The 27,933-nt window shown below is 45.3% G+C and overlaps 2 protein-coding genes across 8 annotated transcripts in view; one reads left to right on the forward strand and one right to left on the reverse strand.

Annotated features, from left to right (window-relative positions):
• The first annotated feature begins 1,221 nt into the window (after window positions 1-1,221).
• On the forward strand, window positions 1,222-11,527 carry CALML4 (calmodulin like 4). The gene is given in 5 exon segments (XM_047864326.1): window positions 1,222-1,524; window positions 1,631-1,661; window positions 6,012-6,152; window positions 8,249-8,437; window positions 11,209-11,527. Coding segments are annotated over 5 exon segments (594 nt in total). The 5' UTR covers window positions 1,222-1,389; the 3' UTR covers window positions 11,307-11,527.
• Window positions 11,528-14,059: 2,532 nt separating this feature from the next.
• The window catches only part of PIAS1 (protein inhibitor of activated STAT 1), a 129,318-nt gene continuing 115,444 nt past the window's right edge, over window positions 14,060-27,933 (reverse strand). For 5 of the 7 annotated variants that reach the window (XM_047861231.1, XM_047861234.1, XM_047861232.1 and 2 more), the window contains exons 9-14: window positions 27,730-27,890; window positions 25,813-25,943; window positions 24,498-24,678; window positions 20,555-20,697; window positions 18,673-18,710; window positions 14,060-18,052 (exon numbers count right to left, since the gene is read on the reverse strand). In XM_047861231.1, coding sequence (XP_047717187.1) covers window positions 17,759-18,052; window positions 18,673-18,710; window positions 20,555-20,697; window positions 24,498-24,678; window positions 25,813-25,943; window positions 27,730-27,890 — 948 coding nt within the window. In that variant the 3' untranslated portion in view covers window positions 14,060-17,758. The remainder of the gene's footprint in view (window positions 18,053-18,672; window positions 18,711-20,554; window positions 20,698-24,497; window positions 24,679-25,812; window positions 25,944-27,729; window positions 27,891-27,933) is intronic. The other 2 variants (XM_047861235.1, XM_047861236.1) reach the window with 2 other exon arrangements.

Consider the following 27,933-nt stretch of genomic DNA (forward strand, 5'->3'; position numbering starts at 1 on the left):
TGCAGGCCTCCCCACCAGCCTCGGCTCTGTGCCCCCACCCCTGGCCTCCAAGGCCCCACCTGACTTTGCCCCACCTCTTCTCCCCACAAGGCTATTAGCAGGGGCCCTCTCCTCTCCTGCCTCCTGCCTGCCTTTCCTCTTCTCAGCCCCAACAGAGAGTAGTCAAATCCTCCAGCCGAAATTCTCTGGGCCTAGAAACAGGTGTGAAGAAGTGACTCCATCTGGGGGAAGCGAACCTTCCAGGTGGAGGTGGTCAGGCCAGGAGGGAAGGAGGCCGGACCAAGGGCAGGCCCCCTGTCCACGTGCCTTGCATACATTAGCAAGAGCCCCCCTGCCTTCCTCCAGGCACGTGCAGCCCCTCACCAGGCCCCACTCATCCCCTGAGCTGGGGGCCCTTGTGCAGAGCACAGCCTGTGGGGCCACCCATGCCAAACCTAACAAAGCGTGTGCCACCCTGGAGTTGGAGCCCCACAGACAGGGAGCCAGCAGCTGCAGAGGACCCTAGGGGAACACTCCCCTTCTGGGGGTGGGGGGAGTGCAGCACAAACCAGTGAGAGGACGCAGGAATGTCAGCAGCTTCTGCCAGAGGGGTGGGAGTTCTAGGTGGCAGAGGAGGGAAATGAAGAGCAGCCTTCCTGACTGGGGAAAGTCACCTAAGAGGCCTCCCCCTGAACCCCCTGGGTAGCTCGCTGTGGGCTCTGAGACCCCAGTGCAGGCATCACCCCACCCCTGTTCTCAGGGTCCCCAGAAGGAGGGAAGGGAACCAACCAATTGTGCACTAGTCATTTATTCTCTCAACAGTCCTGTGATGATGCCCGGTGCAGAAACTGAGGCACAGAGCAGTGAGATGATGCTCCGGGGTCACTCAGCAAATGAACCCAAGGGAAGGATTTGAATCCAACCCAAGAGCAGGAAGCCCGTGTCCCTTCCTCACTCTGTACCACGAGGCCTGGGCAGCAGGGTGCCCACTGCCTGGCTGCACCACCATGGTAGGGCTCCCTGCTGCCTCCAGGATGGTGTGTGATGGGCCTTAAGTAAGACGGGGTGCAAAGTGCCAGGCACCAAGCAGGAATTGTCAGCCCCCAGCTTAGTCCCAGGGGAGAGAAAAGACCACCCCCCCACTCCCTCCCCAGGCAGGGACCCCCTTCTGTGTACTCACTGACACTTTCCCGGTGTCCACGGAGGGCTCCCAGGAAGGAACCAGGGCGCGTGTCCGTTTGCTACAGAGCATCAGCGTCCTGATGCAGGACGAGTCCTGGGGGAGCCCTTTCCGCAGCCTCATTTTCTCGAAGTGAAGAAGTGAAACCTGTCGCCCTGGCCGGGCGGTGGCGGGGCATCAGCTGTGCTCGGGGAAGCTGGAATCTGACCCGGGCACTGGGCCTGGTCTCCATGGCAGCCGCGGATTTATTACTGGGGCCTCCACCCAGCTTGGCGGACTTTCGACTTGGAGCCGGGAGGAGAGGGACAGAACAGGAGGTTGTGGGAGCCAGGAGCCCACAGGCGACAGCCTGAGGCCCCGCGATGGTGAGTAGGGGGCTGTGTCTTCCAGCTAGGCTGCCCCCCCCCCCCACTGGGGGGCGGGAGGCGCTTTCCTGGAGTCCCCTCCCTGACTGTTCTCTCTCTGCTACAGGCCAAGTTTCTTTCCCAGGACCAAATTAATGGTAGGTTGGCTTTGCTCTTTAATTAGCAACTCACAGCAAAATATGGGTCTCATTAGGCAATTTGCTCTGCCCGTTTTTTTTGTTTTGTTTTGTTTTGTTTTTTTTATCGGTGGGAAGGAAAGCGGCTGGTGGGAGAGCCGGGCCCACCCACAGGCAAGGGGGCCGCCTGCTGCCGGGGACACCACAGCCGAGAAGGTGGGGGTAGGGCTCAGAGGTGGAAGTGTTGCTATGACATTTGTCGGTGTGACTTACAAGTTAGGGAGATAGGAGCGGGCGCCCTGGAGGTTTTTCTCCGGGGATCTGATAGCTAGATTTGGGAGGAAGGATAGGAGGTGGAGAGTGCGGTCATTAACTGCTTATGGCTGAGAGTCAAACAAAAGGAGCTGAGAGGCAAAAGAGCCCTGGTCTGCACTCTTGGGCAGGCACTTCTGCTCTCTGGGCCTCAGTCTCCCCATCTGTGAAACGGGGATCGGCTAAGGTGGCCTCTGAGGTCACCTGTGCCCTGACAGCCAGCCTAGTTTTGGAGCATTTACTCCCCAAGTCCCCTAGCCCGCCTGCCACCCAGCCGGCCTCAGTGTTGGCACAGCACAGCACAGCGTGGTGTGTCCACAAGGCCAGGAGGGGAGATCTGGCTTACATAGAACTCAGGGGCCCGGACCTGAGCCAGGGGGTGGGCAGCAGAGCCCAGCTAGCAACTGCAGGAGCCGGAGGTGTGCTTAGGGTTCCTTGGGCAGGGATTCCAGAGTTCTAGGTCCCCGGAGCTTGGTCTAGAGTGGGTGGGTAGGTTGCAGGCTCCAGGAGAGCACCTGGTCTTAGATCACTCGACATGCTCACCCCAAGAGGAGGGCCAGAGCAGGGACCTCTCTTGCCCAAGTCTGAAGGGCAGACTGAATGTTGACTCAAGGCTGGAGTCCAGCTGTCAGTCTCGTGAACCCCCCTCCACCAACCCACGCCTGGTTCCGAGGCTCAGTGACCTGTGGAGCTCCCAGAAGGGAAGAAGGAAATCCTCCCTTTGCATCCCAGTACCCGACACCGAGAAAGTGGCCACTAATGCTTAATAAATGAGAGATTGGGCAGATGTGGCCCGCTGGAGTGGAAAGGCCAGGGGTTTTGGAGGCAGTGACCTGGGGTCCAGTCACCCCTGAGCCTCAGTGTTCTCATCTGTGAAGTAGGGAGAATGACGCTGACTCACCAGGCTGCTGTGAGCAAGGGACAGAGAGGAGGCCGTCATACACACGACCCTGGGCCTGCCTCGGGCCGGTGTCACCCAGACTTGCTCTAACTAGCATGAGCCAGGTGGTATAATTTTAGGAGTACTCTGAGCTGGTTGTTGAAATGAGCCATTACTGAGTAATGTAGCATCAAACAGTGTTCCAATCCCTGGATCTATACAGCAAATGTTTTAAAATAGCCCTATTGCAATCAGTAGTGCTGAAGATTTGAAACAGGGTTCAGTTTCATGAATGTAATCTGTCCAAGGGTGAGAAATAGTGTAACAGTAGCTCACTTATCAGATTTAGCGACATTACATTTATTGGGAAATAAATGTAACAGCCTTGCTGTTTTGTTCCAGCACGGGAGATCCAGTTCAGATCTGGCCTTCCAGATCTTTCGATGGTATATTTGTCAAGATGGGAAGAAAGAACGTATTTTATGAAACAGTCTATTAGGCGATGGGACTCCATTTGCCCCTAGCCCTGATGATGTCAGGGGCACCGTCCCAGTTACTGATCCAAGTGGGAGAGAAAGTTTGCCCATCTGTAGAATCTGTCTGATTCCAGGCCCCATGACCTGTGATGACTGCCTTGCAGCACTGGTCTGAAAAGCTGTCATAGGATGAGGTCTCAGAGGGCAAACTGACAGAAGACAAGGTGGGGTGGCCGTGAGAGGTCCCCAGGAAGGGCGCTGTGGGAGTTTTAAGGCCTACATGCAGGGCAGCCCCCGCTCTATCCCTCCATATAAGGTGATGGCACTGGGCCCTCTTGGAGGGAGTTAGGTTTTGCAGGAACCAAAGGCGGGATCTTAGGCCAGGCTCTGGTGCTGCTTCCCTGGGACACTTCAGTTTCTGCTCCCTGGTCACATATGTGTTCTGGCCCTCTCCGGGCCCAGGCTCTGGAAAGTTCTGAAAGGGCTAGGCCTTCCCCTTCAACCTCTCCGCAGGCACAAAGGCAATTGTCTCTAAACCCCACCAGGGAGGCTGCCTTTTATTAGCAGCTCTGCTGAAATCCTAGGCTGCAAGGAGAGGCCTTAATCAGGGAACTGAAGGGGCTGAACTGGGAACCTTCCGTCCCTCTCCCCTCATCCCCTTCTGCCCTCTGGTGGCCTCTGCCTGGGAATCTGGGATCCAGAGTGGCCTCGAGGGTGGAGCTGAACTTCAGGAGCCAGGCCCTCAGCCGCCCAGCCTTCAGTTGGCCCCCTCTACACAATGGGAAGGGTAGAGGTACCACGTGGTGCATCACAGGGTCATTGCAGGATGAACCGGGCCCGGGTGAAGTGCTCAGTACTGTAAGCCACCATTTTTTTTGTTATTATTATTACAGGTAGGGAGCCTAGGGCCCAGCCTCTGAGGCACCAGCCAGGTGGTATGAGGAACAGAGGAGCTGGATGCTGAGAGGCCCCGATGGGGGGTGCACCACCCTGTGGGCCTCAGGGATTGGAGAGCCCCCCGGGCAGCTTTTGACCAATTCTGATGGCAGCCCCACCCAGCCTGAATGGGAATCTCAGTGGTGGGGCCCAGGATCTTCCCCAGTTCCCTGCTGGCCTCCCTGTGCCCTCAGGGCTGAGAGCTGGGCTCCCCTGGGCCTTGAGACTGGGTCTAGAGAAGCCTCAGCTCTGGCAGCCATTGTGTCTCCCCCAGGGAGGAAGGGTTGAGGACAGCAGCAAGCCAGATTTAGTCAGAGCCTGGGACAATGTCCCAGCAGCACCCCTTGAAGTCTTTGAGAACAGGACCAGGGCTTGTGTCAGAGGACAGCTTGAGGGTTCGGCAGCCTGGAGGCGGCGGGCTGGAGAGTGGACACAGCAGTGCCCACAGTTGTGACAATAACTGTCGCCACATAGGAGAGCCATTCTCTGCCAGGCCTTCCCTGAAGGGATTTCTGCTCCTCTCAGTAACCCGGAGGCATTATTTCCCTGGTTTCCCACATAAGCTGTCTTTGCCAAGGTGCCCTGGAGCCTGGACGCCCTGCTGTAGATTCCTGGTCTCCATGGGCTGGCCCTGGAGGGTAGGATTGCTTTCCTCTGGTTTTATTCAGTTAGGGAGGGGGAGAAAAGAGAAGAGAAAAGAGAAGGAAGGGAAGAAGGAGAGGCAGGAAGGGAGAGTGAGGGAGGAGACAGAAGGGAAGTCAGGAGAAGGAGGGTGATAGGGTTGCCAGATAAAATACCGGACACCCAGTTAAATCTGGATTTCAGATAAACAGCAAAAACCTTTTAGTAGAAGTATATCCCATGCAAAATGCGGGACATACTTATACTAAAAATGTATTCACTGTTTATCTGAAGTTCAGTTTAACTTGGCAGCCCTGTAATTTTTTTTCCTTAAAAAATTCTTATTACTCTATTTTTGAATAGGCAGGATACACATAGTTAAAAAATAAGTAAAAAATATACCCAGTGTAAAGTTTCTCTCCCATTCCTATTCCTCAGTCTTCCATTTTCCTTCAGGCAATTTTTCCAATTATTTATATCATTAAGTGGTATTTCTCTCCCTTTCCCCCGTTATTTATTTTAACACAAATGGCAGCATATTAGATGGACTATTATGTCCTTTGCCTTAGTCTTACTTAGCTCTGTTCTTGGAGATTGTTTTGATTTGTGTATATGATTCTGCTTCATTTTTTTTAAACAGCTGCAAAATAGTCCATGCTATGACTATAATGTAATATATTTAGCCAATCTTCCATTGATATATAGTTAGGTTGTTTCCAATCTTCTACTATAACAAACAATGCTACGACAAATATTGGCACAGAATAGCACAGACAACACATGACGCACTGAAAGCAGAAAGCCCCTGGTGCATGTCTAGCAGGATGTACATGGTCATCCTAGATTCTTTGCAACACGTGGTGTGTTGGATAGATGTTAGTGCAGCCCTCAGGATCCCCATCTCCTAGTAATCATGTTCCAGTATGATCCCCTACCCCTGAGTGTCGGTGGAAACCGTAACTTGCTTCTAGTCAATAGGATATGGCAGCCCTGTATTTTCATTTGCTGTATCTGGCAACTCTAAGAGGGGAGGAGGAGAGGGAGTCAGCAAAAGGAAGGGGGAGGGAAGGGAAAAGGAGGACAGAGAGGGCATGGGGGTGGAGAGCAAGTATGTGCGGCTGACTCTCTCTTCTGGGCTGTGCACAGAGTACAAGGAATGCTTCTCCCTGTATGACAAGCAGCAGCGGGGGAAGATAAAAGCCACTGACCTCATGGTGGTGATGAGGTGCCTGGGGGCCAGCCCGACACCTGGAGAAGTGCAGCGGCACCTGCAGACTCACGGGATCGGTGAGTGGGCGCTTGCCGGAGGGGAATACACTATCTGGGCTGGTGGGTGGGCCCTGAGTCCCGCAGCTCTGGTCCTGGGGAGGGGCCCAGCAGGGGGTGGCCCAGAGGGTGGGGGTGTGAACAGCTCAGCCGGTGGAGGGGCAGGTGGGAGTCAGAACTCACCAGCGCTAGTTGTGGAGACATCTGGCCAGGGGTACAGTGTATCCCTCAGGCTTCCTTGAATCCTCATAGCAACCAGTGACCCCCCCACCCCCACCCCATCTCGCACAGAGGACCACGGGATCTAGACGTTCCAACTAGGTCATCACAAACCTGCCGTACAGATAGGGCTAACAGCGATCCCCCGTGTCTCCCTTCGCTGAGCACTTGTCACGTGCTTAGCTCGAACAACTGTGAAGTAGGCATCATCCTGTTTCATAGGTAAAAACCAAGGGTCAGAACCATTAGGTAACTTGCCCAAGTTCTTAAGCTAATGGTGGAATCAGGGTTGGGACCTGATTCTTCTTCCAAAGACTGACCTCCTAAAAATGATGCAACACTCCGAGAAAAAGGGTAGAAGGAAACCCACCCAAGATGCTACCAAATTGTTCTCTCTGGAGATGGGATTAGGGATGATTTGTATACCCTTTATTGTTGTTTCTTGTTTGTTTGGCAGTGGGAACATATAGGACTTTGATAACTAGAAACAAGTTTTGTTTTTTTTTTAATTTATTTTTTGGGGGAAGGGCACCTGGGTGGCTCAGTCAGTTGAGCATCTGACTCTCGATTTTGTCTTGGGTCATGATCCCAGGGTCGTGGGACTGAGCCTGCCATCAGGCTCTTCACTGAGTGTGGAGTCTGCTTAGGATTCTCTCTCTTTCTCCCTCTGCCCCTCTCCCCCACTTGCGCATGCTCTAATTAAATTTACAAAATTTATTTTTTAGGGGCGCCTGGGTGGCTCAGTCGGTTAAGCGTCCGACTTCAGCTCAGGTCCTGATCTCACAGTTCGTGAGTTCAAGCCCTATGTTGGGCTTCTGTGCTGACAGCTCAGAGCCTGGATCCTGCTTCGGATTCTGTATCTCCTCTCTCTTTGCCTCTGTCCCACGCATGCTCTCTCTCTCTCTCTCTCAAAAATAAACATTAAAAAAAATTTTTTTAATTTGTTTTTTAAAGAAATAAAAATAAGAAAACCCAAAAAGAGAGGTGTCAGAGGCCAGGATGGATGTTGCACTGGTAGCTGGACGCACAGGAAGGAAAGACTGGCCCAGAGGAAGGAGGTAGACCGGAAAGAGCACTTGACCTGGAGCCCAAAGGCCTCAGTGTCTGCACCTCGTTGCTCGTCTTGCAGATGGGTTCGCACCACCTGCTAGGGTTACCCTGGGGTCCCAGCAGAGCATACCTGTGGCAGCACTAGGAGCCCATCCTGGAGGCAGGCCTCTGAAGATCTGGAGCCTGGTGATGGGGTGCTTCGTGACTGAGATCCCCTGTTTCCAGCTCTGAAGGGGTGGTGGTTTCCTTTGGCTTCTGTCTCCTCCAAACAGGAACTTGTGGTGAGGGGAAGTTCTGACTTCCTGCACTTGTAGCCGGCCAGGGCCTGGGCTGAGGGGCCCAGGCGCGCCTGGAGGAGGGGCCTGGGCTGGGGAGCCTAGGCCGGAGGCTTCAGTGAGGAGAAAGGCAGGTGAGCGGGTGGGACTGGGGCCTGAGGTTCCAGGTGGGTCACCTGTGCGTCCTTGCGGATGTACTGCAGTGGCTGCAAGCATGGACGCATGGGGTACCTCCCTCCAGTTCAGGGCAGGAGGGAAGCACCCGGGAGAGGGGCAGAGGAAGTGTGCTCCATCCTGGTCTTGCCACTGCTCTGCGAGATGACCCCACGCTCTGGGGCCTCTGTCTCCTTAGTGGGCAAAATGGGCAATGGTAGCCATGGTCACTGAGGATTACTGGGAGGATTGAATGAGGCAGATCCATGGTGGGATCTCAGCCGCATCCTCACTATAACACCAGCACCATCACGGCACTCCCTGAAGTAGGTGACCCTTGAACTGGCCATAAAGACTTGGGCAGGGGGCAAGTTAGCTCTTCCCTCCCTGCTCAATCTGCTGTGTTTGTGGGTTTCCCAGACAGAAACGGGGAGCTGGATTTCTCCACGTTCCTGACCATTATGCACACGCAAATAAAACAAGAGGACCCAAAGAAAGAAATCCTCTTGGCCATGTTGATGGCAGACAAGGAGAAGAAAGGCTACATCATGGCGTCCGAGCTGCGGTCAAAACTCATGACACTGGGGGAGAAGCTCACCCACAAGGAAGGTAAAGGCCTGGGTCCCTCCTTCCTAACAGCAGGGGAGGATTAGGGAGTTGGGGGAAGGACACCACGCTGGCAGGACTGTGCACACACCGCATTTGATGCATGCCCCAGACGGCTGCTCAGTGAACTCTGGAGCCCAGGGGAAGGACGAGGGGGCCCAAGAGTGACAGAGGAAGTCTGCCAGGGTGAAGGGAAGACCCGGGGAAACCCAGCCCGGATCTACTTGGGCCTTACTATGGGCCTTCATTTAGCGCTCACGACAGTCCTGGGGGCATTAGTGGTCCCCTTACACTGCTAAATGGTGACACGAGTGACTGGCGGGTAACAGCTAGTTGTTGAATGCAGGTCAGCTGGACACACGCACGTCCCCCGAGCCTCTTTCCCCTTGCCAGGGCTGTCTTCTGAAGTTGTCGCTAATGCCAAGAGCTTCCAAACTGAGATGCTACTCTGCTCCCTCTCCTCACGACTCAGCCAGCTTTAAGAGCTCATCCATAAGGAGCGTCCGTGGTGGCCTTCACCTGGCACCTTCTAGCAGCTCAGTGTGCCTTCCTACCTCAGAGCAGGACAAGGGGCCAGGGTCTTCTGGGAAAGCCCTTTGGACGCTCTATGGGATGACCCCAATGCTGGGCCATCCGCTGGCAATCTTCCAGCCTAGCCCCTGGGCCCTGCCACATCAGCCATCCCAGGCTGGCCACCAGAGGCTGGCATCTCCAGTTAGGCCGCTGGGCCTGCCTGTGGTGGGGCCGGGAGGGCTGGGCTAGGACACAAGCAGGCCGGAGGAAAAGGCTTCAGTAACCGTGGACCTTTTAGCCTTTGGTTAAATCATAAGGGACCAGCGGAGGCGTTGCAAGGTTGTGGTTTGAATTAGATTGGACTCCTGGTTCCCCCCCCCCCCCCCCCTTTTGCGGGACCTCAGATGAGTTTCTTAACCTCTCTCACTCTCCTCAGTTTTTTCCCTTTGGGAAACAATGTTACAATAGACAGTCCCTCAGATCCTCCCAAGAGCTAACATTCTGTAAAGCAGTCTACTTAAGATTTTATCCGCAGTCACTAAGGCACAGCACATTTAAAAATAGCGCTACAGACGGCAGATTCAGCTTTCCCCCGCTTTTTCAGGCTGCCAGCTATCACGATCCCATCTTTCACTGTAGCTGTGTTAATGTGAACCGGGGAAAAACATGGGCTCTCCTTCACTCTCAGGCTCTGAGGACACCGCTCGGCCTTTGATGTTCCAGGCGGCGTGTTGGCAGAGGGGGCCGGCTGGGACCTTAATTCTTACGGTTAATGATCTCAGTCTAAAGCAACACCATGGCCCCCAAACTCACACGCATCTTGTTTGTTTAACCAGTGAAGTGACATTTCAAACAAACTGGTGATGTGTTCCAGACAAGCGGGAAGCCCGATTTCCCTTCCTCTCGTTGTGGGAGAGAGGAAAGATGATACTAGAAGTAGGAATCTTTTACCCTGGATGACTGAAAGAAAACCTTCAATTTTATTAAGAAGCATCCTCCAAACAGCTGGAGAAGGCTGCCAGGCAGGCCTCCATTCGAAGGCCTGGGACAGGCTTAGAATTTCAGCACCCTGGTTCTTTATGGGGTCAGAGGGACCCACCGCTCTACCCAGAAGGCATCATCAGCACTTGGCCGTGAAGTGCGGCCCCTTCTCTGGACAGGAGAAGGCTTCAGTGCTTGATGTCGCAAGCTGGTGTTGGGCCTGTCCACTGGGAAGGTCTGAACCAAATGGCTGATAGGTAGAAGCTTCTTCAGGAAACAAGATAAATTACAGTCTCCGCAACATTCTAAACATACTCAGAATTACCATCAGCTTAGGCACACAGCAGAGTAATTACGTTTTAGGGGAGGATGGACGGTTGAGCAGAGAATCACGGGCTATTTCCCAACTGCCCAGAATTATGTGTCGGGGACATCTAGTGCCAGGGAAGTTGACACAGGGCAGGGAAACGGTTTTTGCAAGAGGATGAGGATGGCCCAAAGAGCCAAAGGTAGGCTGGCCCCATGAGGCCAGTGTGGAGAAACGTTAAGCCGAAATGGCCTTTCTTGCCAACATCTGGGACAAGCTAGTATTTTGTCTGAGGAATCCAGAACCAGAAGAAACAAGTAAATGATTTTTTTTTAGCAATGTCAGAGAACAATGACAGTTTTGTATACTATGAGCTTTAGACACAGTTGAATTTATTTTCTCTCATACTACCCCCATCCCTAAACACACACGTCTTAAAAGAGAGGTGATGGTGGCCGACACCACTTGTCACCAAGTCCCTTCTTAGGGTGGGGCATGCCAATTTGGAAGGGAGAGCTGGCAGGCCAAAGCCAGGGACAGGGTGGCCCAGGATGGGGCTGCTGAGGCTGTCTGTTCTGCTGGGAGGCTGAGAGGGTGGGCTATAGGAGGTAAAATCCACATCAACCACTTCTGGAAATACAGGCACAGGGGTCAGATATTTTTCTTAAAAAAAGATGAAGAGAAAAACAAGCACAAAGTGGCTTCAGTGGCTTAATCCTCACTTAGTACACCTCCTTACCCTCTATCCTGGCCCCTGCAGAAAGCCTGATTAGCTCAAAATTGAATCAGTGGCCTTCAGGGACAGGGGATGGGTTGTCCTGTTCTGTTCACTAGTTTATTTCTTAGTCTACAGGAACGGTCCATTGGACACAAGGGAAGACCTCTGGGGAGCCTCAGCCCCCCAGTAATTGACTCGATGTGCTATCATGTAACACTATGGCCAACCTGAAAAATTAATGTGATTTTTTTGCAGTGGACGATCTTTTCAGGGAAGCAGAGATTGAACCAAATGGCAAAGTGAAGTATGATGAATTTATCGACAAGATCACCATCCCTGTGCAGGACTACTGAGCGAAGAGGATGTGAGGGAGCCTCCCCCTGGCCCTGGAGATGCAGACTGAGGAGCTTCTGAAAAGAAAAGTGTTCCGTTCCCTCTGGGGAAATGGTGAACACGGCAGCGGGGTGACATGACCCGACGGTACCAGAGGGTAGCTTGGCTCTGAGACTAAAGGATCTCAGCTGTGGCATCAGCAGGCCTTTAATAAAAAGATTTATACTGATTTTAATAACTACCATTAGTCCAGCCCTTTATAGCATCGAAAGAGCCCAAGGTTTGGAGTTGGGCCTGGGTTCCAGTTCTGACTCTGCCATTTGCCAAGCTATGTGACTCTGGACTCTGGGTAAGTCATTTCACCCCCTCAAAGCCTCAGCTGGATTCCTAAAGTTAGATTCCTACTTCTTACCTCACAGAGCCCCCTGAGGATGGTCTGAAATAGTGGCCTGAAACCGCCATTGCCAATCGCAGAGCACTGTGCGGTCCTGAGTTACCATGCGGGTGGGTCTCCTAAAAAGGACAATCTACCAAAAGACACTATTCTGTATTTGGGTGCTGGAACCATCTTCCACGTTTCCAAGGCAAAGCCAGTGCTAGCTGAGAACCAGCATCAAGCAAAGAGCTAAAACAAATGAACGAAAGATCATGGTTAACATTTCTTGTGGCACCACGGGGCCGCTTACAAATTCTTATTCCCAGCTCAGCACATAGTGACACAGTTCGGGATATTCATTCATAAACACAGACAATAGAGTGAAAACCGTCGTGTTAAAACAGGGCGGCATCGGCTAAACAGCAGGAAGAGTGATCTGGCTTTACAGCCCACACCACAGGACGTCAGATGTGACACGTTGCATTCATCAGGACCCCGCAGAGCTTGAGAGGAGCTCCCGTCTGAATTTCGAGCTCTACTGTTATCGGAGAGGGTCACGGCACTAGGAGGGGTCGGCTCAGGTGGGCCAAATTGATCATGGCTTCAAGCCATTTCCCCCCAAGACTAATGGCAAGTGATGAGGGGAGCAACCGGCCATGGCTGGGACACAGCGAGAGCCCTGCTGGGACCTCTTCCAGCTGGAGATTTTTAAGTGACTCATGTACCCAGGAGGTGCCAGGCTGGCGCTGCCCGTGTGCTCAACAAATTTGTGGATCCACTGGCAGTGTCAGCACAGCCCTAAAAAGGGCTGGAGTCACACACTAGCATGTTTAAGCCGGGGCAGGGCAGAGCTCTAAGTACAGGGATTTTCATCCTTGTATGTATCAAAATTGGGCTCTGGGGGCTTGTGGCTTTTTAATGGCACCTTAGTGGCCAAAGCAAAAGAAAACTAAATTCAGAGGGAGGTGTGTCTTTTGGGAGGTTACACAAAACACAAATCTAAGGGCTAGGCACAAGGGAAACTGCAAGGGACAGATCGGTCCCCGTGTTACTGCAACCATCTCCCGATGCTGTGGCTTCAGACCTAACCAAGGTCATTTTCCGAGCACTCTTGGGGGCAGGCAGTAAATGGCCCCAACACCAAGTAGGTGAACTTGTGACCATCTGGCTGGGGAGCCCAGGTTCACATGGTGCAGGGGCACATCCAGGATTTGTGAGGCCTGAGGCTTATACAATTCGATGGCCTTCTTTTAAGAATACATGAAGAGAGGGGCGCCTGCGTGGCTCTGGTGGCGATCTGGCAGTTCACCAGTTCCAGCCCCGCATCAGGCTGTGCTGACAGCTCAGAGCCTGGAGCCTGTTTTGGATTCTGTGTCTCCCCCCACCTCTCTCTGCCCCTCCCCGACACACACTCTGTCTTTCTCTCTCTCAAAAGTAAATAAACATTAAAAAAAAAAAAAACCACACATAAATAAATATACAGAATTGCTAGGGCTGTTCCCAGGGCCCTTTTAGAGGCCAAAGCAAGTTGGGGGGGGGGGGGGTTGTTGTGTGTATGCTGGTGCTTAAATTTTGTTACCTGAAGGCTTCTCTGCGGTACCCCTTTGAGAACTGCTACATTTCACTTTCAGCCAAGGCTTAGGGGTCCTGGCCCCACATCTCTTTTTGACTCGTCATGGACATGAGGAAGCAAGTCCTGCACAGCCAATCTGGAATACCACGGATGATACAGCAGATACCTAGGAGTTAGATAGGACAGGAAAGGAAGTTCTGGGCTAAAATAATAAACAAGGGTACTTCCCCTCCAAGCTTTTTAAATGTTTGTCACTGAATGGTCCCAGGATGGTTTTAAAGCAAAGTTTTATTAATCTCATTTTCCTACCAGGAAGTATCGCTTGCCCAAAGCCCCTGAGTGGCTTGGTCGCTAGAGCCTGGGCTCATCTGCACCGACTCCGTGTTCCTAATTCTGGGTGTTCAGTGGCTAGGACTCCAAAACCCTGTGACTCGTTCTCACTGAAACCTCTACCCCAGGAAAGGCCTTCTGTTACTACCCCAAGGCCGTTTCTTGTTCGTTCCTGAAATCCCAGTTGGTTTACCTAGCACCTAGCGTTGTTTACAAAAACAGGCCACACCTCTCTTAGCACTCAAACTGCAGATTATCAAATAGATTTAAAACTAAACAGATGCTGTGGTTTCAGTACAAAGCTTGCCATATTTCAGTAAGAAAGGGGGAATGATGGCTGCATATGCATTACTTACCTCAAAGCATGTTGCAAGGGAATTAACTGCCATGCTTTGAAATCTCTGGATGAATGGTGCTCTGAAACACCAAGCATTATCAGTTTTCTTACGGGGATGGTCCCTTGCATACCCACAGTATATTTTACAGAAGACAAATTAACTGAAGGCTTTTCTTTTATTACATCTAAAGAGCTCTACATAAACAGGTAACATTCAATAGGTAAACAATTTTTTTCCAATGCATGTAATAAATATTTTCACTTGGTACTTTTATACAAACTGACATTGGTCTACTATACATTTTTAAAAGCCATTTTACTGGTTTGGCATGCGGTATGGAAATTCTAAGAGAGAAAGTTTTAAGGCAATGAATCACAGATTTAAGTTCATGGAATTTATGGTAACTTTTATATCTGTTTATATACATTTCCCCTTTGTTAATTAAACAATTAACAGCAGCACACTCTGGGACCACCAGCTATTCTCCCTCCCTCTTTCTGAAATCTAAGCTTTGTGGTTTTTTTTTTTTTTAACTAAAAAACAGAATTCAACAAGTATTGATAAAACAAAATTCTTACTAAAATAATTTTAAATGTGCTTTAAAGTTCTGAAGATCTTGAAGTGTCTTATGGATTTAAACTTGGAATTGTTTAAAAATGTTCTTTCCACAGTTTAAAATTGGGATATATGTTCATTGTTTCAGACATTTGACTCAAAGGAAAATCTGCCAAGAAATCACATTTAACAGAAGCTTAAGTGCAATCTTTCCTAAGTCAGTAACGATACAGAATTGTGATAATGTCTAAATTAACAGAATAAAAACTTTAATGCTCAAAATAAATTAGTCAACCAAGTGTGGCACGATTAAGGTCGGATTGTTTTTAAAAAGACGTGTCCAATAATGCCCACAAGATAATTAAAAGCCACTTCAACCCTGCTAAGTCAAATAGCTATTTTATCAAAAAATACAGAGTACTGTACAGAAACAGAAACATATGTGCACCTACTGGGAAAGCCCACGGCAAGGGGATGGTGGCAGCTTGCCTAAAGATTCTGGGAATCGCTCTTCGTCCACAGACAGCATGTCAGTGTTGGCGTGGGGTGAGGGTGGGTTAAGGAAAAAAACCAATGAAATGCCTGTGCACTTTTTTTTTTTTTTTAACTTAGAAGATAACGGTGCAGGGCATGACTCTACCAATAACGACTACCGATCAAAACAGTCTGATGGACCAGTGTTGACCAAGAGACCAACAGAGGGATAGCTACTGCTACTGCGACACTCTGGCAAGCCAACAACTGAAAGAAACAAACTCCTTAGAGTGGAATGAACTAAAATCGAAAGACAATCGAATGGTTCGTTTCTCCTGTGGAGACATGACCAAAGCCACTAGACAGACATTTCTTTCTCCCTATTTATTACCTGTTCTTCCTTTAGTCTGGTATAATGCAGGACACTGAGGGAAACTCACCATCCCCAAACCTCAGCTGAAGGAAGGACAGGGATGGGTTTTCAACTGGATCATTCAGAGTTTGGGATTCAGCACTACACACAAAGTTATTGATCAGAATTTTGAGACCACTAACAACAATGACAGAAAAACAAAGAAAAGAGGATACAGAAAACTATTCATTTTAGGTAGCTGAATTAATAGAAATGATGTTTCCTATTACAGTGTGAAATAAGAAGCAACACCCCACAACTTGAGTGATTTCTATCTCAGTCTGAATTTAGACACAAATTATGGTACTCTTAAATCTTAGCCTAAGTTAATATGGCAACGAGCGTTCTGAAAGAGTTTACTCACCATAAGAGCAGATTTATTAAAACACTAATTCCTGTTTTCACCGACAATGAATCTTTTGTTTTTATTGCAAATTGTTTAGTGACTATAACTCAGCCATGTGTGTGTGGATACACATGCGTAGGGGAAGACTATTAACTCACGTGTCACTCACACACACTTGTCTATAAATACATATATACACACACACATATACATATCAACACCAACTTGTTTTTCAAAATTCAAGTCAACAATTTAGTGGCAGAGAGATGCTGTAATAACAGGTATTATTTTTAGATGCCACACAGTCATGTGAACCGTTTTTATCATACAACTGAAGATACAGCCATCTTGAATTCTACCCGGATAAAGCAGGTCATTTTGTTACCATTGCAAGGTTGAAGCAACACTTTTATACACAAAGGTGGTCCTTCCTTCACCAACTCTGAGAACATAAACAGTCGTGATATAAAAATCCAGGCTGGGAAACTGGTAAGCGTTACGCTCCTTCCTCCATCTTTTCTGTTAAACTGGCTAAACCCCTCCACATCTTCAGGTGCTCCCCGAAGGACAAGATACCTTCTCTGATGAGGATTCTGGAACACAAGTAGAACCACCTTCCTTCCCTCCAACCCACACTCATCTCCTGAAAAACAGTTCTCACTATATTTACATGTTCCATTATTAATAAGATTAGATTGATCCATGAATTCTAAAAAAAAGAGAGAGAAAGAAAAAAGAAAAAAGGAAACAATATTGACTTTCCTATGTCATGCGTGTCTTTAAAAGGTGAAGAAAAAATAAAACAAACAAGACAGCGAGGCTAAGAAGTTCACTCAGAACAAGGGAGTAAATTGACTAAGACTCAAGCCTATTTTGCATTTTAACTGTTTATCAGATAGTGGATTTCTAGACGGACGTGTGTGGTGCACTGTATTTTCCAAAGAGAATTTACTTTTAGGGTAATCGACTGTCTTGCTTTCTTTTTTGAAGCGATGTAACCTTACCTCTGTCAGCTGCACAAGACACCCAACAGGGCTTTTGAAGCTATTTTTACTTCCTACTTTGGCATGAAGATCTTCGTGAAAACTTGTTACCCCGTGGCCAAAAAGGCAGGTGTTCACAGACTTGGTTTAAATACATAATACTGGCAATCCAAATTTAGAAGAAAGAACTAGACTAAAGTGTATTATTCACAGGTCTGCCAAGCCTCCTCCTTTATCCAGACAGCTTTACTCCAAATCTCTAGAACATATTCTCAGGGGGTATCTAGCAAATAAGAGAGAATATGTGATGGGGAACATGCAACTGGGACAGCAATAAAGATGCTCATACGGGAGTTCAAGACCTTCAAAGCACTTTGAGAGAAGCAGGCAACTGATTTATCAACTGAATGCAGAAAACTCGGGAGGAGAAGGAACAGTAACGACAGAAAAATATACACAGACACACACACTGAACACACACACCCACGAGCTATGTCCTGAAAATACACAGGGAATGCAGTGGGACAGATGAGATTTATAATTTAAGGCTGAATAAAATATGCACACGCACAAACAGAATCCAAGTCTGTCCTTTTTAGAAAATGGAAATTAAAACGATCTCCCCCCAGCCCCCTCCCCACAACAAAGAAAAGCCCACAATTTAAAACTTCATACATGCAATTCCTTTTCTGTTATTGCAAATAAAATAATGCCATTGAAGTAAAATAAAACCAAAACCATAGGACAAATGATGAAAAAAAAAAAATCTTCAGAATCCAGAAAAAAATGAACTGAAGGTGGTTTGTGGGTACTTTTTTTTTCTTTTTTTCTTTTCTTTCCTTTTTTTTTGTTTTTTACAAGTGTTTTATCAGACAGGCAGTCTTAGATTTATATACAAAAGTAAAACTGAAAATATAGTTTTGTTCTCTGTACATTTCTTTTAATTTTTTCCCTAAAAAAAGGAAAAAAAAACACGCTTGTGTACTTTTCTAAACAGAATAAGGTAAAACATAGCACAAAGTTCTCTTCTTTCTGCCAAGTTCATTTAATCTGGGGTAGGGGTGGGAGCAGCAGGGGCGAGGGAATCAGTCCAACGAGATGATGTCTGGGATGATGCCGAAGATGGACGCCGTGTCCGCGCTGCTCCTGTTGGCAACGGTGTGGCTGTGGCTCTCCCGCAGGCTGTTGGAGGACACGAGGCTGCTGTTACTGCCACTACTGCTTCCATTGGTGGTTGGCAGAGAAGTACTGCCTCCTGCACTTAACTGATCGAGAAACATCTGTGAGGAGGTATACGGAAAAAACCGAGACGAGTGTAAGAGGTCTTGATCATCGGAAACCGCTGCAGCGGCGGCAGCAAGGAGGGAGGTGTTATAATGCTGGGGAGGGAAGACAGAAGACAAAACACCCATCAATTCTAAATTCATAGACCTTCTCAGCAGAACAAAGTCCTCAACTTAATACATACTGCATATCTGGTATGCCTGAAATATCTACTGCAACATTTCACAGTCAAATGGCCGTATGTAATGATCATGTTCTTGATCTTGAGAACATTTTTGTATTTGAAACCGGGGGTGGGGGGGGGGGGGGAGGAGAACCAAAGTAAAACTTGAGCTGTTTTGTTTTAATCTGTAATGCGAACAATTCTCAAAACTCTATTTCCAAAGAGGCATATGCTCATTAGCAGCAGGAAAGAAGACAGTCCACCCTCTTTCTCTAATGGAGATATCTGGCCAAGGATTTATCAACTGACTTACTGCCCTGTTTCTTTTTTATATAAAAGAGTACTGGAAACCAACAAATAGATACTATTCTGACTATATACTCAGGCACAGCTGAAACAAGGGGATTTTTATTTAAATGCTTAAAACCTTAACAATAATGAGGACTACTCTGAATTTTCTAAGAAACTTATCTTCTCTCACAGCTACATAATATACTTACAAATACTTTAATGTTCAATTAAGACAACAGCAATATGTTTCATATAACATACCTGATTGTCTCCTGATAAGAAAGGAAAGAAATCTAATCCTGTGAGAAAAAAAATTATTTTAGTTTTGAAAAATAAAACAAAAAACCCTCCCTAATGCCCCAGTACTCTAGAAACAAATACAAATCTTAAATGCTAATTCTAAATTCATTTAGAATTTAAAAAGAAGAGCGGAAGCCCACTGTTGGTCTCTCCCCTCTCTAGATTACCAAGGCTGAAGTTCAAGCTTTAGCCATATTTGCCCTCCTTGCAACTCCATTTGTGGGATTTGGGTCACTGCCACCCTGCTGGATCGAACATGATCCCTTACACGGACAGAGTACTTTTCACCAATTTTTCTTGACTTCTCTTAACTAACATTTCAAACTACTCTAATGTACTCCTCACAAGCACCTGTGAGGTATGTCATTATGTCTGGCCTCATTTTGTGGGTGACAAAGTTTTACGTAGAAGCAATACGTAGAAGGAAGTTAAGCAAGCTGTAGCACAGATTTTCTTTTTCTTTCTCAAATTTGTTCACTCGCCACTATCTGTACCAGATTCCAACTCAGAGATCCTCCAGTGGCATGAGGGCGGGGAGAGATGGGAGGGGTGTGACTGCTGGGGTGCTGCGTCACAGAAGGACTGTCTGGTCCTTGGCTGCCATGGAGTCCATGCAAGCTGCTCCTTCTAATTCCCACTCTCATCCGCATCGCTCAATGTATGATATGGAGAACAAGAAACCCATGTGAATAAAAGGCCTCATTCTGATATCTAAGCTTGGGGGAACGGATAACAAGCAGATGTAGATAAAAATATGACGACACAAATCCTCTGAGGATCCATCCACTGTCTACACTGGAACAGGTTATAACACGAGGATCTGCAAAATGTACAGTCCCTGTGGTTCCTGATGTGGACATCTGGCAGTAGCCTCAGTGAGAAATAGGGCTGCCTTGTCTCAGAGTAGCCACTAACCACATGATGTGGGTACCCAAATTCACTAAGATTAAGTCAAATGAAGAACTGAGTTCTTCAGTCACAACCACCATGTTTCAAACGCTCCATAACCAGATGTGGCTAGTGGCCACTGTAAACTACATTTCCCTCCTCGCAGAAAGTTCTACTGGACAGAGCTCAAACAGGATTTTCATAACAATCATTAAGAATCTACTCAACTATTTCAGCTTCCAAGAATCTTTGCCAGTGGCCCCGGATTTTTCCGTAGGGGAGGGGATGGAGGGAATCTTTCACTTTATATTTTTGTATTAAATTCTCTACAGTAAGCACACACAGCTTTTTGGGATAAAAAAGAAAAATGTTCTTAGATGTACAAATTCTTAAATTACAAAGACACAGAACTAATAATTTTTTGATAATGTAAGTGATTATTATCAACCCCAAATACACTGTGCAGCGAGTATACTGACATTTCAAACTACTTTTAAAAAGAAGAATCAGGTTTGCTGGAACAAAAATTAAAACTTCCCAATGTCTTAATTCAGCATTATTTAAAACATAATACAACACAGTTACCCACAATGCCAGTTGCATTATTAACTGGATTCAGGGAAAAAAAAAATAGTTTTCATAAATATCAAATTGCAAAGCAACATATTGAAAGTCATCCAAAAACAACTTGTAGATCACTGAAGGTCACAAAACCTTGAGATCCTTGTACTAGTCTCACCGCTGGTAGTAAAACATTGGCTACTAATGAAGGTACAAACAAGGAACTGGGTCTGTATTTATTTACGACCACCATGTTAATTTCTCTCAGTTCACCAGGCCCAAGCCCCTGTTTTTTCAATCTTTCCATTCTTCCCTAGACTCACCCGGAGGAAGTCTATGTAGATCAAAGGCATTCATAATGCTATGTGACAATAGAGAAGAACCAGTGACTCACCTTGTAGGTCATAAGGCATGGGTGTCATGTGGAAAGGATGCCTGTAGTCCTGGATGAGGGATGTATTAATGTAGCTTGTGTCTACAGCAGGGAGGCTTGGGGTGCGGGACACTGGAGATGCTTGATGTGGAAGACTTAATATGCTAGAAGGAAAGGTTCGCATAATTTTCATGAGTCAGTTGAACTTTTAATTCTAACAAGGGGACCGCATCTTGCAAAATGAGTCCTAGCTTTTGTGCTGAAAATAAAAAGACAAGCAAAGCAATACATAATTTAAACTATCATAATTATTCGGAAATAATCTGTATATAGAGTAGCACTTTGCAGGGGCTACAGGGAGAAATGGATGGGTAAATGATATATCCAACATTCATAAGCCACATGCTGTCTCATCTACACTTTTGGAATGCAGGGGGAAGGCATGGCTGAGCCACTTCAGCGAGATATGAGTGAAAGATATCTATAGCAGCCAAAATTTGGAAACCTTTTAAAAATAAGCACTGGAATGCTGTCTAGTCAAAAGTATAGGTATGTCCCCACAAAGAAAACACACACAGACAAGCCTGGGAAATGGCAGCAATCTGAGCAGTGGCGCTAACAGCTGGCCCCCACACTTGTAATCTTTACGAGAACAGAAACACGGTACTGTTTATCCTGGTATTCCCAATGCCCCACACACTTGTCGGCACACTGTTTGCATACAAAGCCTGCTGAACGAACGGAGGCAGCAAGACAAGAAGATGTGCTCCAAAGTGAACAGGTGGTGGATAGGTTTTAAAGAGAGAATAGTATAATGGGGGGGGGGGGGGGAGGGCGGAGGGGGAGAACGGGTCAAAAAAAAAAGGGATTCTGGAAGAAAAAAGTGAAATGTTTAAGTAGCTGAGAAATTAAATCTTTTTTTCCTTACAAAAAATTAATTAAAAAAGCAAAATGGAGGGGAAAAGATGAAAAAGACAAGAAAGAACTGAAATGATCTTAAAAAGAAAAAGAATTCTAATAGTTCTGAGTGCAAACATAAGGGTCATGTGCTATCCCAATCATCCAAGAGGCTAACAGGCATATAAGTCATAGAAAATAAAGAACAAAGAAGGTATAAAGAGGCTATTTTTTTGCTTTTAAAACTTCATATAAAGTACTTGGGTGTGGAGATTCAATTTCGATGGTGCAATGCAAGTTCAGAATATTTCAAAAGATGCCAAGGTTGGATTTCCAGGAATAGAGTTCTAGTTATGACCATCCGCCACATTTTCATGAATGGGATATGAAACATAAAATATACTCTCTTCTGCCTCATAAAAAATGTTTTGTCTAATGGAAACTTAATTAAACCTCTTACATCTATAAAAAGTACCATTTTCCATTAGCTGTCTCCTCTGACAATGCCTAAGGGATTGTAAGACAGAAGAAAGCAGTTGAAATGCTAGCCTTTGAAAATATCTTGGTATACCAAACAGCAAAGGAAATTTCTGGATGAATACTAAACACTCACTGGCTGAAGACAGCAAAATGTTTTACATTTACTGATGTTTGCCTCTAATTCCTGGCTGGCTCCTTTTCTTTCAATTTTGTGATATTATTCTGAAGATGCATTTCCACCTTTACACTGCACAATAATAAATACAATATGCCTAGGGTTGAGGTTTTTATTTATTGGCTAGTCATTATTGTAAAATGGCCACGAATGCTGAATATGGCATTATTCCTCTAAAAATGCCATAAACTTGGAGGTTGCTTGTTTTTATCCGAAAACAGAGAAAGGTCTGGCATTGGTAAATACTTTATCTGGGTTTAATTGGTCACTGGTAAGCTCAGGAAGCAGTTAATGCACCTAATGTAATTTTCCAAACATAATAAACACAACTAGTTTTGGAAAAACAGCAAAGCAAACGTCCAAAGAATTGAAATACCAGATTTCTAAACACTCCAAAAAGTTTCCTTTAAGGAAAAATGTATAGTCAGAGAGCAAAATTATTGCAGTTTATGTATATATGTGACTACTATAAATATTCTACAGAGTAGAAGCAACTTACATATATAATGGTGCATTTAATCCATTAGGTATGCACCCAGAGATTTATGAAATACCTTTTAACGTTACAATTATGGTATTTAAAGAAATAATATGGTAATATGTACTTGGTCATAGTAAGATTTAATATTAAATATAAAATATTTTGGGATCAGGATTCTACAGATATTTGTTCTAACTATACCGGCTTCTGGCAATTTGACATTTTTTCCCCTCCCACTCAGATTTATAAAATAAGTTGGTGTAAAAACAAGGTCAGGTTTGTTGGGTAACAGGCATCCGGGTAGGCTTTCATCAGACGTAAATCTTCATAAGGTAGGATTTAAAGTAGAATCAGTGTTTAGATATTCATGTTTTATGTTTTACATAGAATAATGATACTGCTATTAATGTCTTTATTTCTGTCTGACGTGTGCTGATAAGCTACTCTGGAGTGAAAATACTAACCTGTGTAACAGGTTTGATTGTATTATGAAGATTCCTGAAATAGTCAGTTTCTAACAGGCAAGTTACCTTTATCATAATTATGCTCTTTTTACTGCTGCAACTTCTACCTTTCAAGTAACTACAACTATTACCAAATAGAAGATCTTTTATCTCATCAAACAGTATCAAACCTGACAATGATTTGACTCCATGCATGGGAATGCCTGCCCTTGGTCTGGTGTTAACTTTCCCTCTGGAACCCTGAAATTTTGCAACAATGCCTTCTCTCACTTAACATTCTTTCTTCAGGCACTACTGTTCGCTGGAAGGAGATTATTTGACTAGCTCCTACTCAGTTACAACAGGCCACATCATTCTCCCGATATATACCTAAAAGGGGGCACGCCTATTTCTAGACTTCTCTTTGGGGTGCTACAACTGTGCCTCAGCAAAACATGAAGTCTTCTTGTTGAGAATCTCCGACGTGTCTCATGAGGCAGTCCATTTAAAGAGCACAGCTCCTTGTCTTACCATCCTCTACAAAATGTGAAACTCTTTCAAGTTAGGACTGTGCTTACCCATTTTATTATCACCCAGGTTAGGCACAGGGTGTTTTACATAAAGCAGATAACAGTATTTGCTAAAGAGAACTGAAGCATAACCAAGGTACTGATAGGGGACTAGTGGGAACTATGGGAAATGAGTCTGCAAAACAGAAAGCATTGGCACTGCAACTTTAGTCTCTGGCTTCCTTCACTGCCCACCTTACACACTCTGAGGCAGCTTTAATGCATTCCTCTGGTCCTCCTCTGCTTTCTACTTGAAATACTCAACCTAGAATTAATCTTAAAGCACACATTGCGAAAATGTTCTAAATCCTACGAGCAGCATTAAGATCACCTAAGAACGGATGAGAGATGTGAGTTTTCTCAGTCCCAACTCCTGAATCAGATGTGTGGGAATAGGGGAGCAATGTGTGTTTTAATGAGCGCTCTGGGTGATTCTGCCAGACACCAAAGTTTAAGAACCAATGTTCGAGAATCATCTTCTGGTGCTTGATAAATACTGCGTCCAAGGGACTCCTTTAACGCATTGTCCCAGTCCCTCAAATATATCACACACCTGGGGAAACTCCAACCTATTCTTTGATTACTAAGTTTCACAATCATGCATAATCATTTCATTTGGCTGATCTTTTATTTCATTATTATTTTTTAATGTTTATTTTGGAGAGAGAGAAAGAGAGTGAGCAAGTGTGAGCGGGGAGGGACAGAGAGAGAGGGGAACAGAAGATCTGAAGCAGGCTCTGAGCTGACAGCAGCAAGCCTGATGTGAGGCTCGAACCCACAAACCATGAGATCATGTCCTGAGCCGAAGTCGGACACTCGACCAACTAAGCCACCCAGGAGCCCCTACTGGCAGAATTTTTTTTAACTGTATTTGCAAAATTAACTTTCCCAATGACTTGTTAAGGTCTCAGTTACTTACCCTTTATTATTTAGTGGTGATGTGGGAGACAGGGAAGGACAGGTCCTCTTGGCGGAAGGCTCTTCCTCCTCTTCATCAGATGAACTGTCTATGGTTAAATCAATCACCTCCACTTTCTTATTTTTATTTGAGGACGGGTGGTGAGAAGCCACCTGATGCTCCAATGTGGAGCTCAAGCATCCTGTGTAGGAATGAGTAAAACACAAGGTAAAAAAGACCCATGACGACACGTCTTTTTTTTCCTCAGTGTGTCTATGGGTTAGTTTATCAGTTACAGTTTAGACTTACAATGTTGTTAGGGGCAGAGAGTAGAAAACCAACAGTGGCTCTGTTCCCCTAACCAACAGTGGCTCTGTTCCCCTAAGCTTAAAACTACTATTGATTATTGGTTGTTAAAAGTTTTTTGTTTTTAATTTTTTTTATTATTTTTTCACACACACACACACACACACACACACACACACACACAGAGTACAGGAGGGGGAGGGGCAGAGAGAGAGGCAGACACAGAACTCGAAGCAGGCTCTAGGCTCCGAGCTGCCAGCACAGAGCTGGGTGCAGGGCCCGAACCCACAAACCATGAGATCATGACCTGAAGATCATGACCTGATCTTGAGCTGAAGTCCATGCTCAACCAACTGAGCCACCCAGGTGCCCACCCCCCTTTTTTTAAAAGCAAAAAAAAACCAAAAAAACAATTCTGAATTAGGGCAAACAATCAAAATGTATGTCTACTTCAACATAAAAGCAGTTTGAAGGTAAAGACCATATATTACATATGTACCTAGGATACTTAGGAAATGTATGGTAACACTTTTTAAATGTCATAGCATCCTTCCAGCAAAAACATACTAAAAACCAGAAAAATAACACAAATGGAAAAGAAACATTCACTAATCTTTACCAAACCTCTTAAAAATTTTAAATGATACCATTTCAAAAGTATGACCTTACAAATACTTATTTGTTTGTTACTTTGAAATCTTATACCAGAAAAACTTTAAAGCTAGCAAAGTGAATTTAAAAGGAGTTTTACTACTTCTGAACATTTAATCAATAATTTAATAGAGTTATTGAGCTACCCATAAACTGCTGAGTTTTTCGGAAATGTGTACTTTTTTAAAAAACTTATTTTTTTCCAGTAATCTCTACATCCAACACAAGGTTCAAGCTCACAACCCCAAAATCAAGAGTCGCATGCTCTACCCACTGAGCCAGCCAGGCACCCCCAGAAATATATGCATTTTAATAGTAAAAATCAAGGCTACACAATAACAGGGAGACTGCCCCACCCTTCTGGAAAACCAGCACTCACCATCAACTCCATTGTAAGAGGCAGAAACTTCCTGTACTTCCTTTTTGGATCTCATAGGTGCCCAAGAGCCATCCTCCTTAAACTGTATTTCATCACAGTCTGTACAGTACTTTAGGATTTCCATAAACAAGCTATAAAAAGCAATTGGTCCTTTGAATATCACATTCTAAATGAAAACAGACTAGAAGTATTGCTGTTCAAAAAACATTCAGACCTCCTATATTTTGTACAAGTATAAATGAGAAAGAAGAAAGCAGAACAGATAAGTTGTATTTGTTCTCAAATTCTAGGGCTAAATAGGAATATAGTTACTTAAATTATGGTACCTTATATGAGCAACTATTATGTAACTATGAAAAATGAAGTTTTCAAACATTTTTAATAATAGGGGAAAATACACACAGAAAGTGGGAAGAGGCCAAGAAAATAAAATTCTTCATTTTAAAAATAAAATTCTGTGTGTGAGTGGTATATAAACAGCAGTTATTTCTGACTGTGACATTATGAGTAGTTCTATTTCTCCTTTATATTCTTGTGCATAGTCCAAAGTATCTACAATAAGCATATCTTATTTGATAAACTGAAGCAATACATACAAAAAATATGTACTGAATGTTAAGTCTCCTTGAAAAATAACATGCAGATATTAAGAAATGGGATTTGCAAGACAGTGGATAAAATTGTCAAATTCTGAAATGAAACCAAAGGCTAAAAAATATTAATACCGTACAATCACAATTATGTGAAAACAAAAATTAGAAAATATACCACAAAACCCTTTCATTTTCCTATGTTTTTCAGTTTTTCTTAAATGTGTGTATAGATATGTGTACATGAGTATATGGTTTTTAAAATAAAGAAAAATCCCAATTGATGGGGGGAGGGGATCTAGAGCTATATAATATACAGAGTTGGTAAAATATCATTCAATTTAGATTTATCAGTGATCACTGTCATTTCTAAAAAATTAAACATAAAACATTTAAGTTACATGTTTACTCTTTTCCCACGTTTGGCCTGACATCTTTCAAGCTCTAGGTTACACTGTATTGCTAAATGTATTCCGCTCCTTATGTTATATCTTCAGGCTCCTAAGTTTTCTCAAATGCTGTAGATAAGCTGCCTTAAGTGTCTTGCTAGAGTACAGGAAATATCAAGAAGATCCTTCTTTTCACAATTTATCCTTGTTCAGTGGCAAAAAGGACAAGAAAGGAGTCTAGAGAATAGGGGTGCATTTAGAGAAACACTCCAAGATGTCTGGAAGGACAGAGAAAACACAGGAGTGTTAAAAAAAAAAAAAAAAAAAAAAAAAAAAAGATAACTGACTATTGTGGTGCCGTAGGCGGACAAGAAAGACAAAGACAAGTACTTCAGAGGAAACAGAAACAAAGAGAGCTGCTATTCAGCATGTTGATCAGTTATGAAGCCCTTACAGCCCTTACAGTGGGGAACAGGTATGATGAACCAGGACTGAAGGAGAAAAATCTGCAAAAATAGGTTAGCTTCTACTAAAAAAGCCTAATGGGGGTGTGCTGAAATTAGCCAGAGTGTCACAGTCCTGCCATTCATTCTTTCTCTAATATGGCCTACATGGCTGGGACAGATGGGACTCATGTTAGGAAAAGGTGTAAGCATACCCTGCTTACAGCCAGTGCTACTTTAAATGGTAAAAGTCGGGAGAGACAAACGGTAAAGCACACACTTCCCAAACAGAGGACATCAAGTTAAAAGGGAAAAATGCTCACAATATTAATTACTTACTTTGAAAAGTATTAATTTCTAGAATCATGAAAATTCTAAAAATGTACTACTTAGAAAACACTACCTGCAGAATTTTCATCCTAAACCTGACAGATCACAAATTCAGATAATAGATGGTCATTCCAAGGTATAAGGAAACACTTTAAATCAACATACCCATCAATAATAAGGTGTTCATACGGAGCCTTCTTATCACAGACAGGACAAACCCAGGTTGGTTTTTTCTCATTCATCTGAATGTAAAGAGTTGCATCAAAACACTGTAGGTGAGAACATGTTAGGGCCCGACATGGAATTGTCAGCCGCATTTTACCAAGCTTGAAAAGAGAGAGACAAAAGCAAATATTAGACAATGGTCAT

Source organism: Prionailurus viverrinus, chromosome B3, assembly GCF_022837055.1.
Source record: "Prionailurus viverrinus isolate Anna chromosome B3, UM_Priviv_1.0, whole genome shotgun sequence".
Classification (NCBI taxonomy): Eukaryota; Metazoa; Chordata; class Mammalia; order Carnivora; family Felidae; genus Prionailurus; species Prionailurus viverrinus.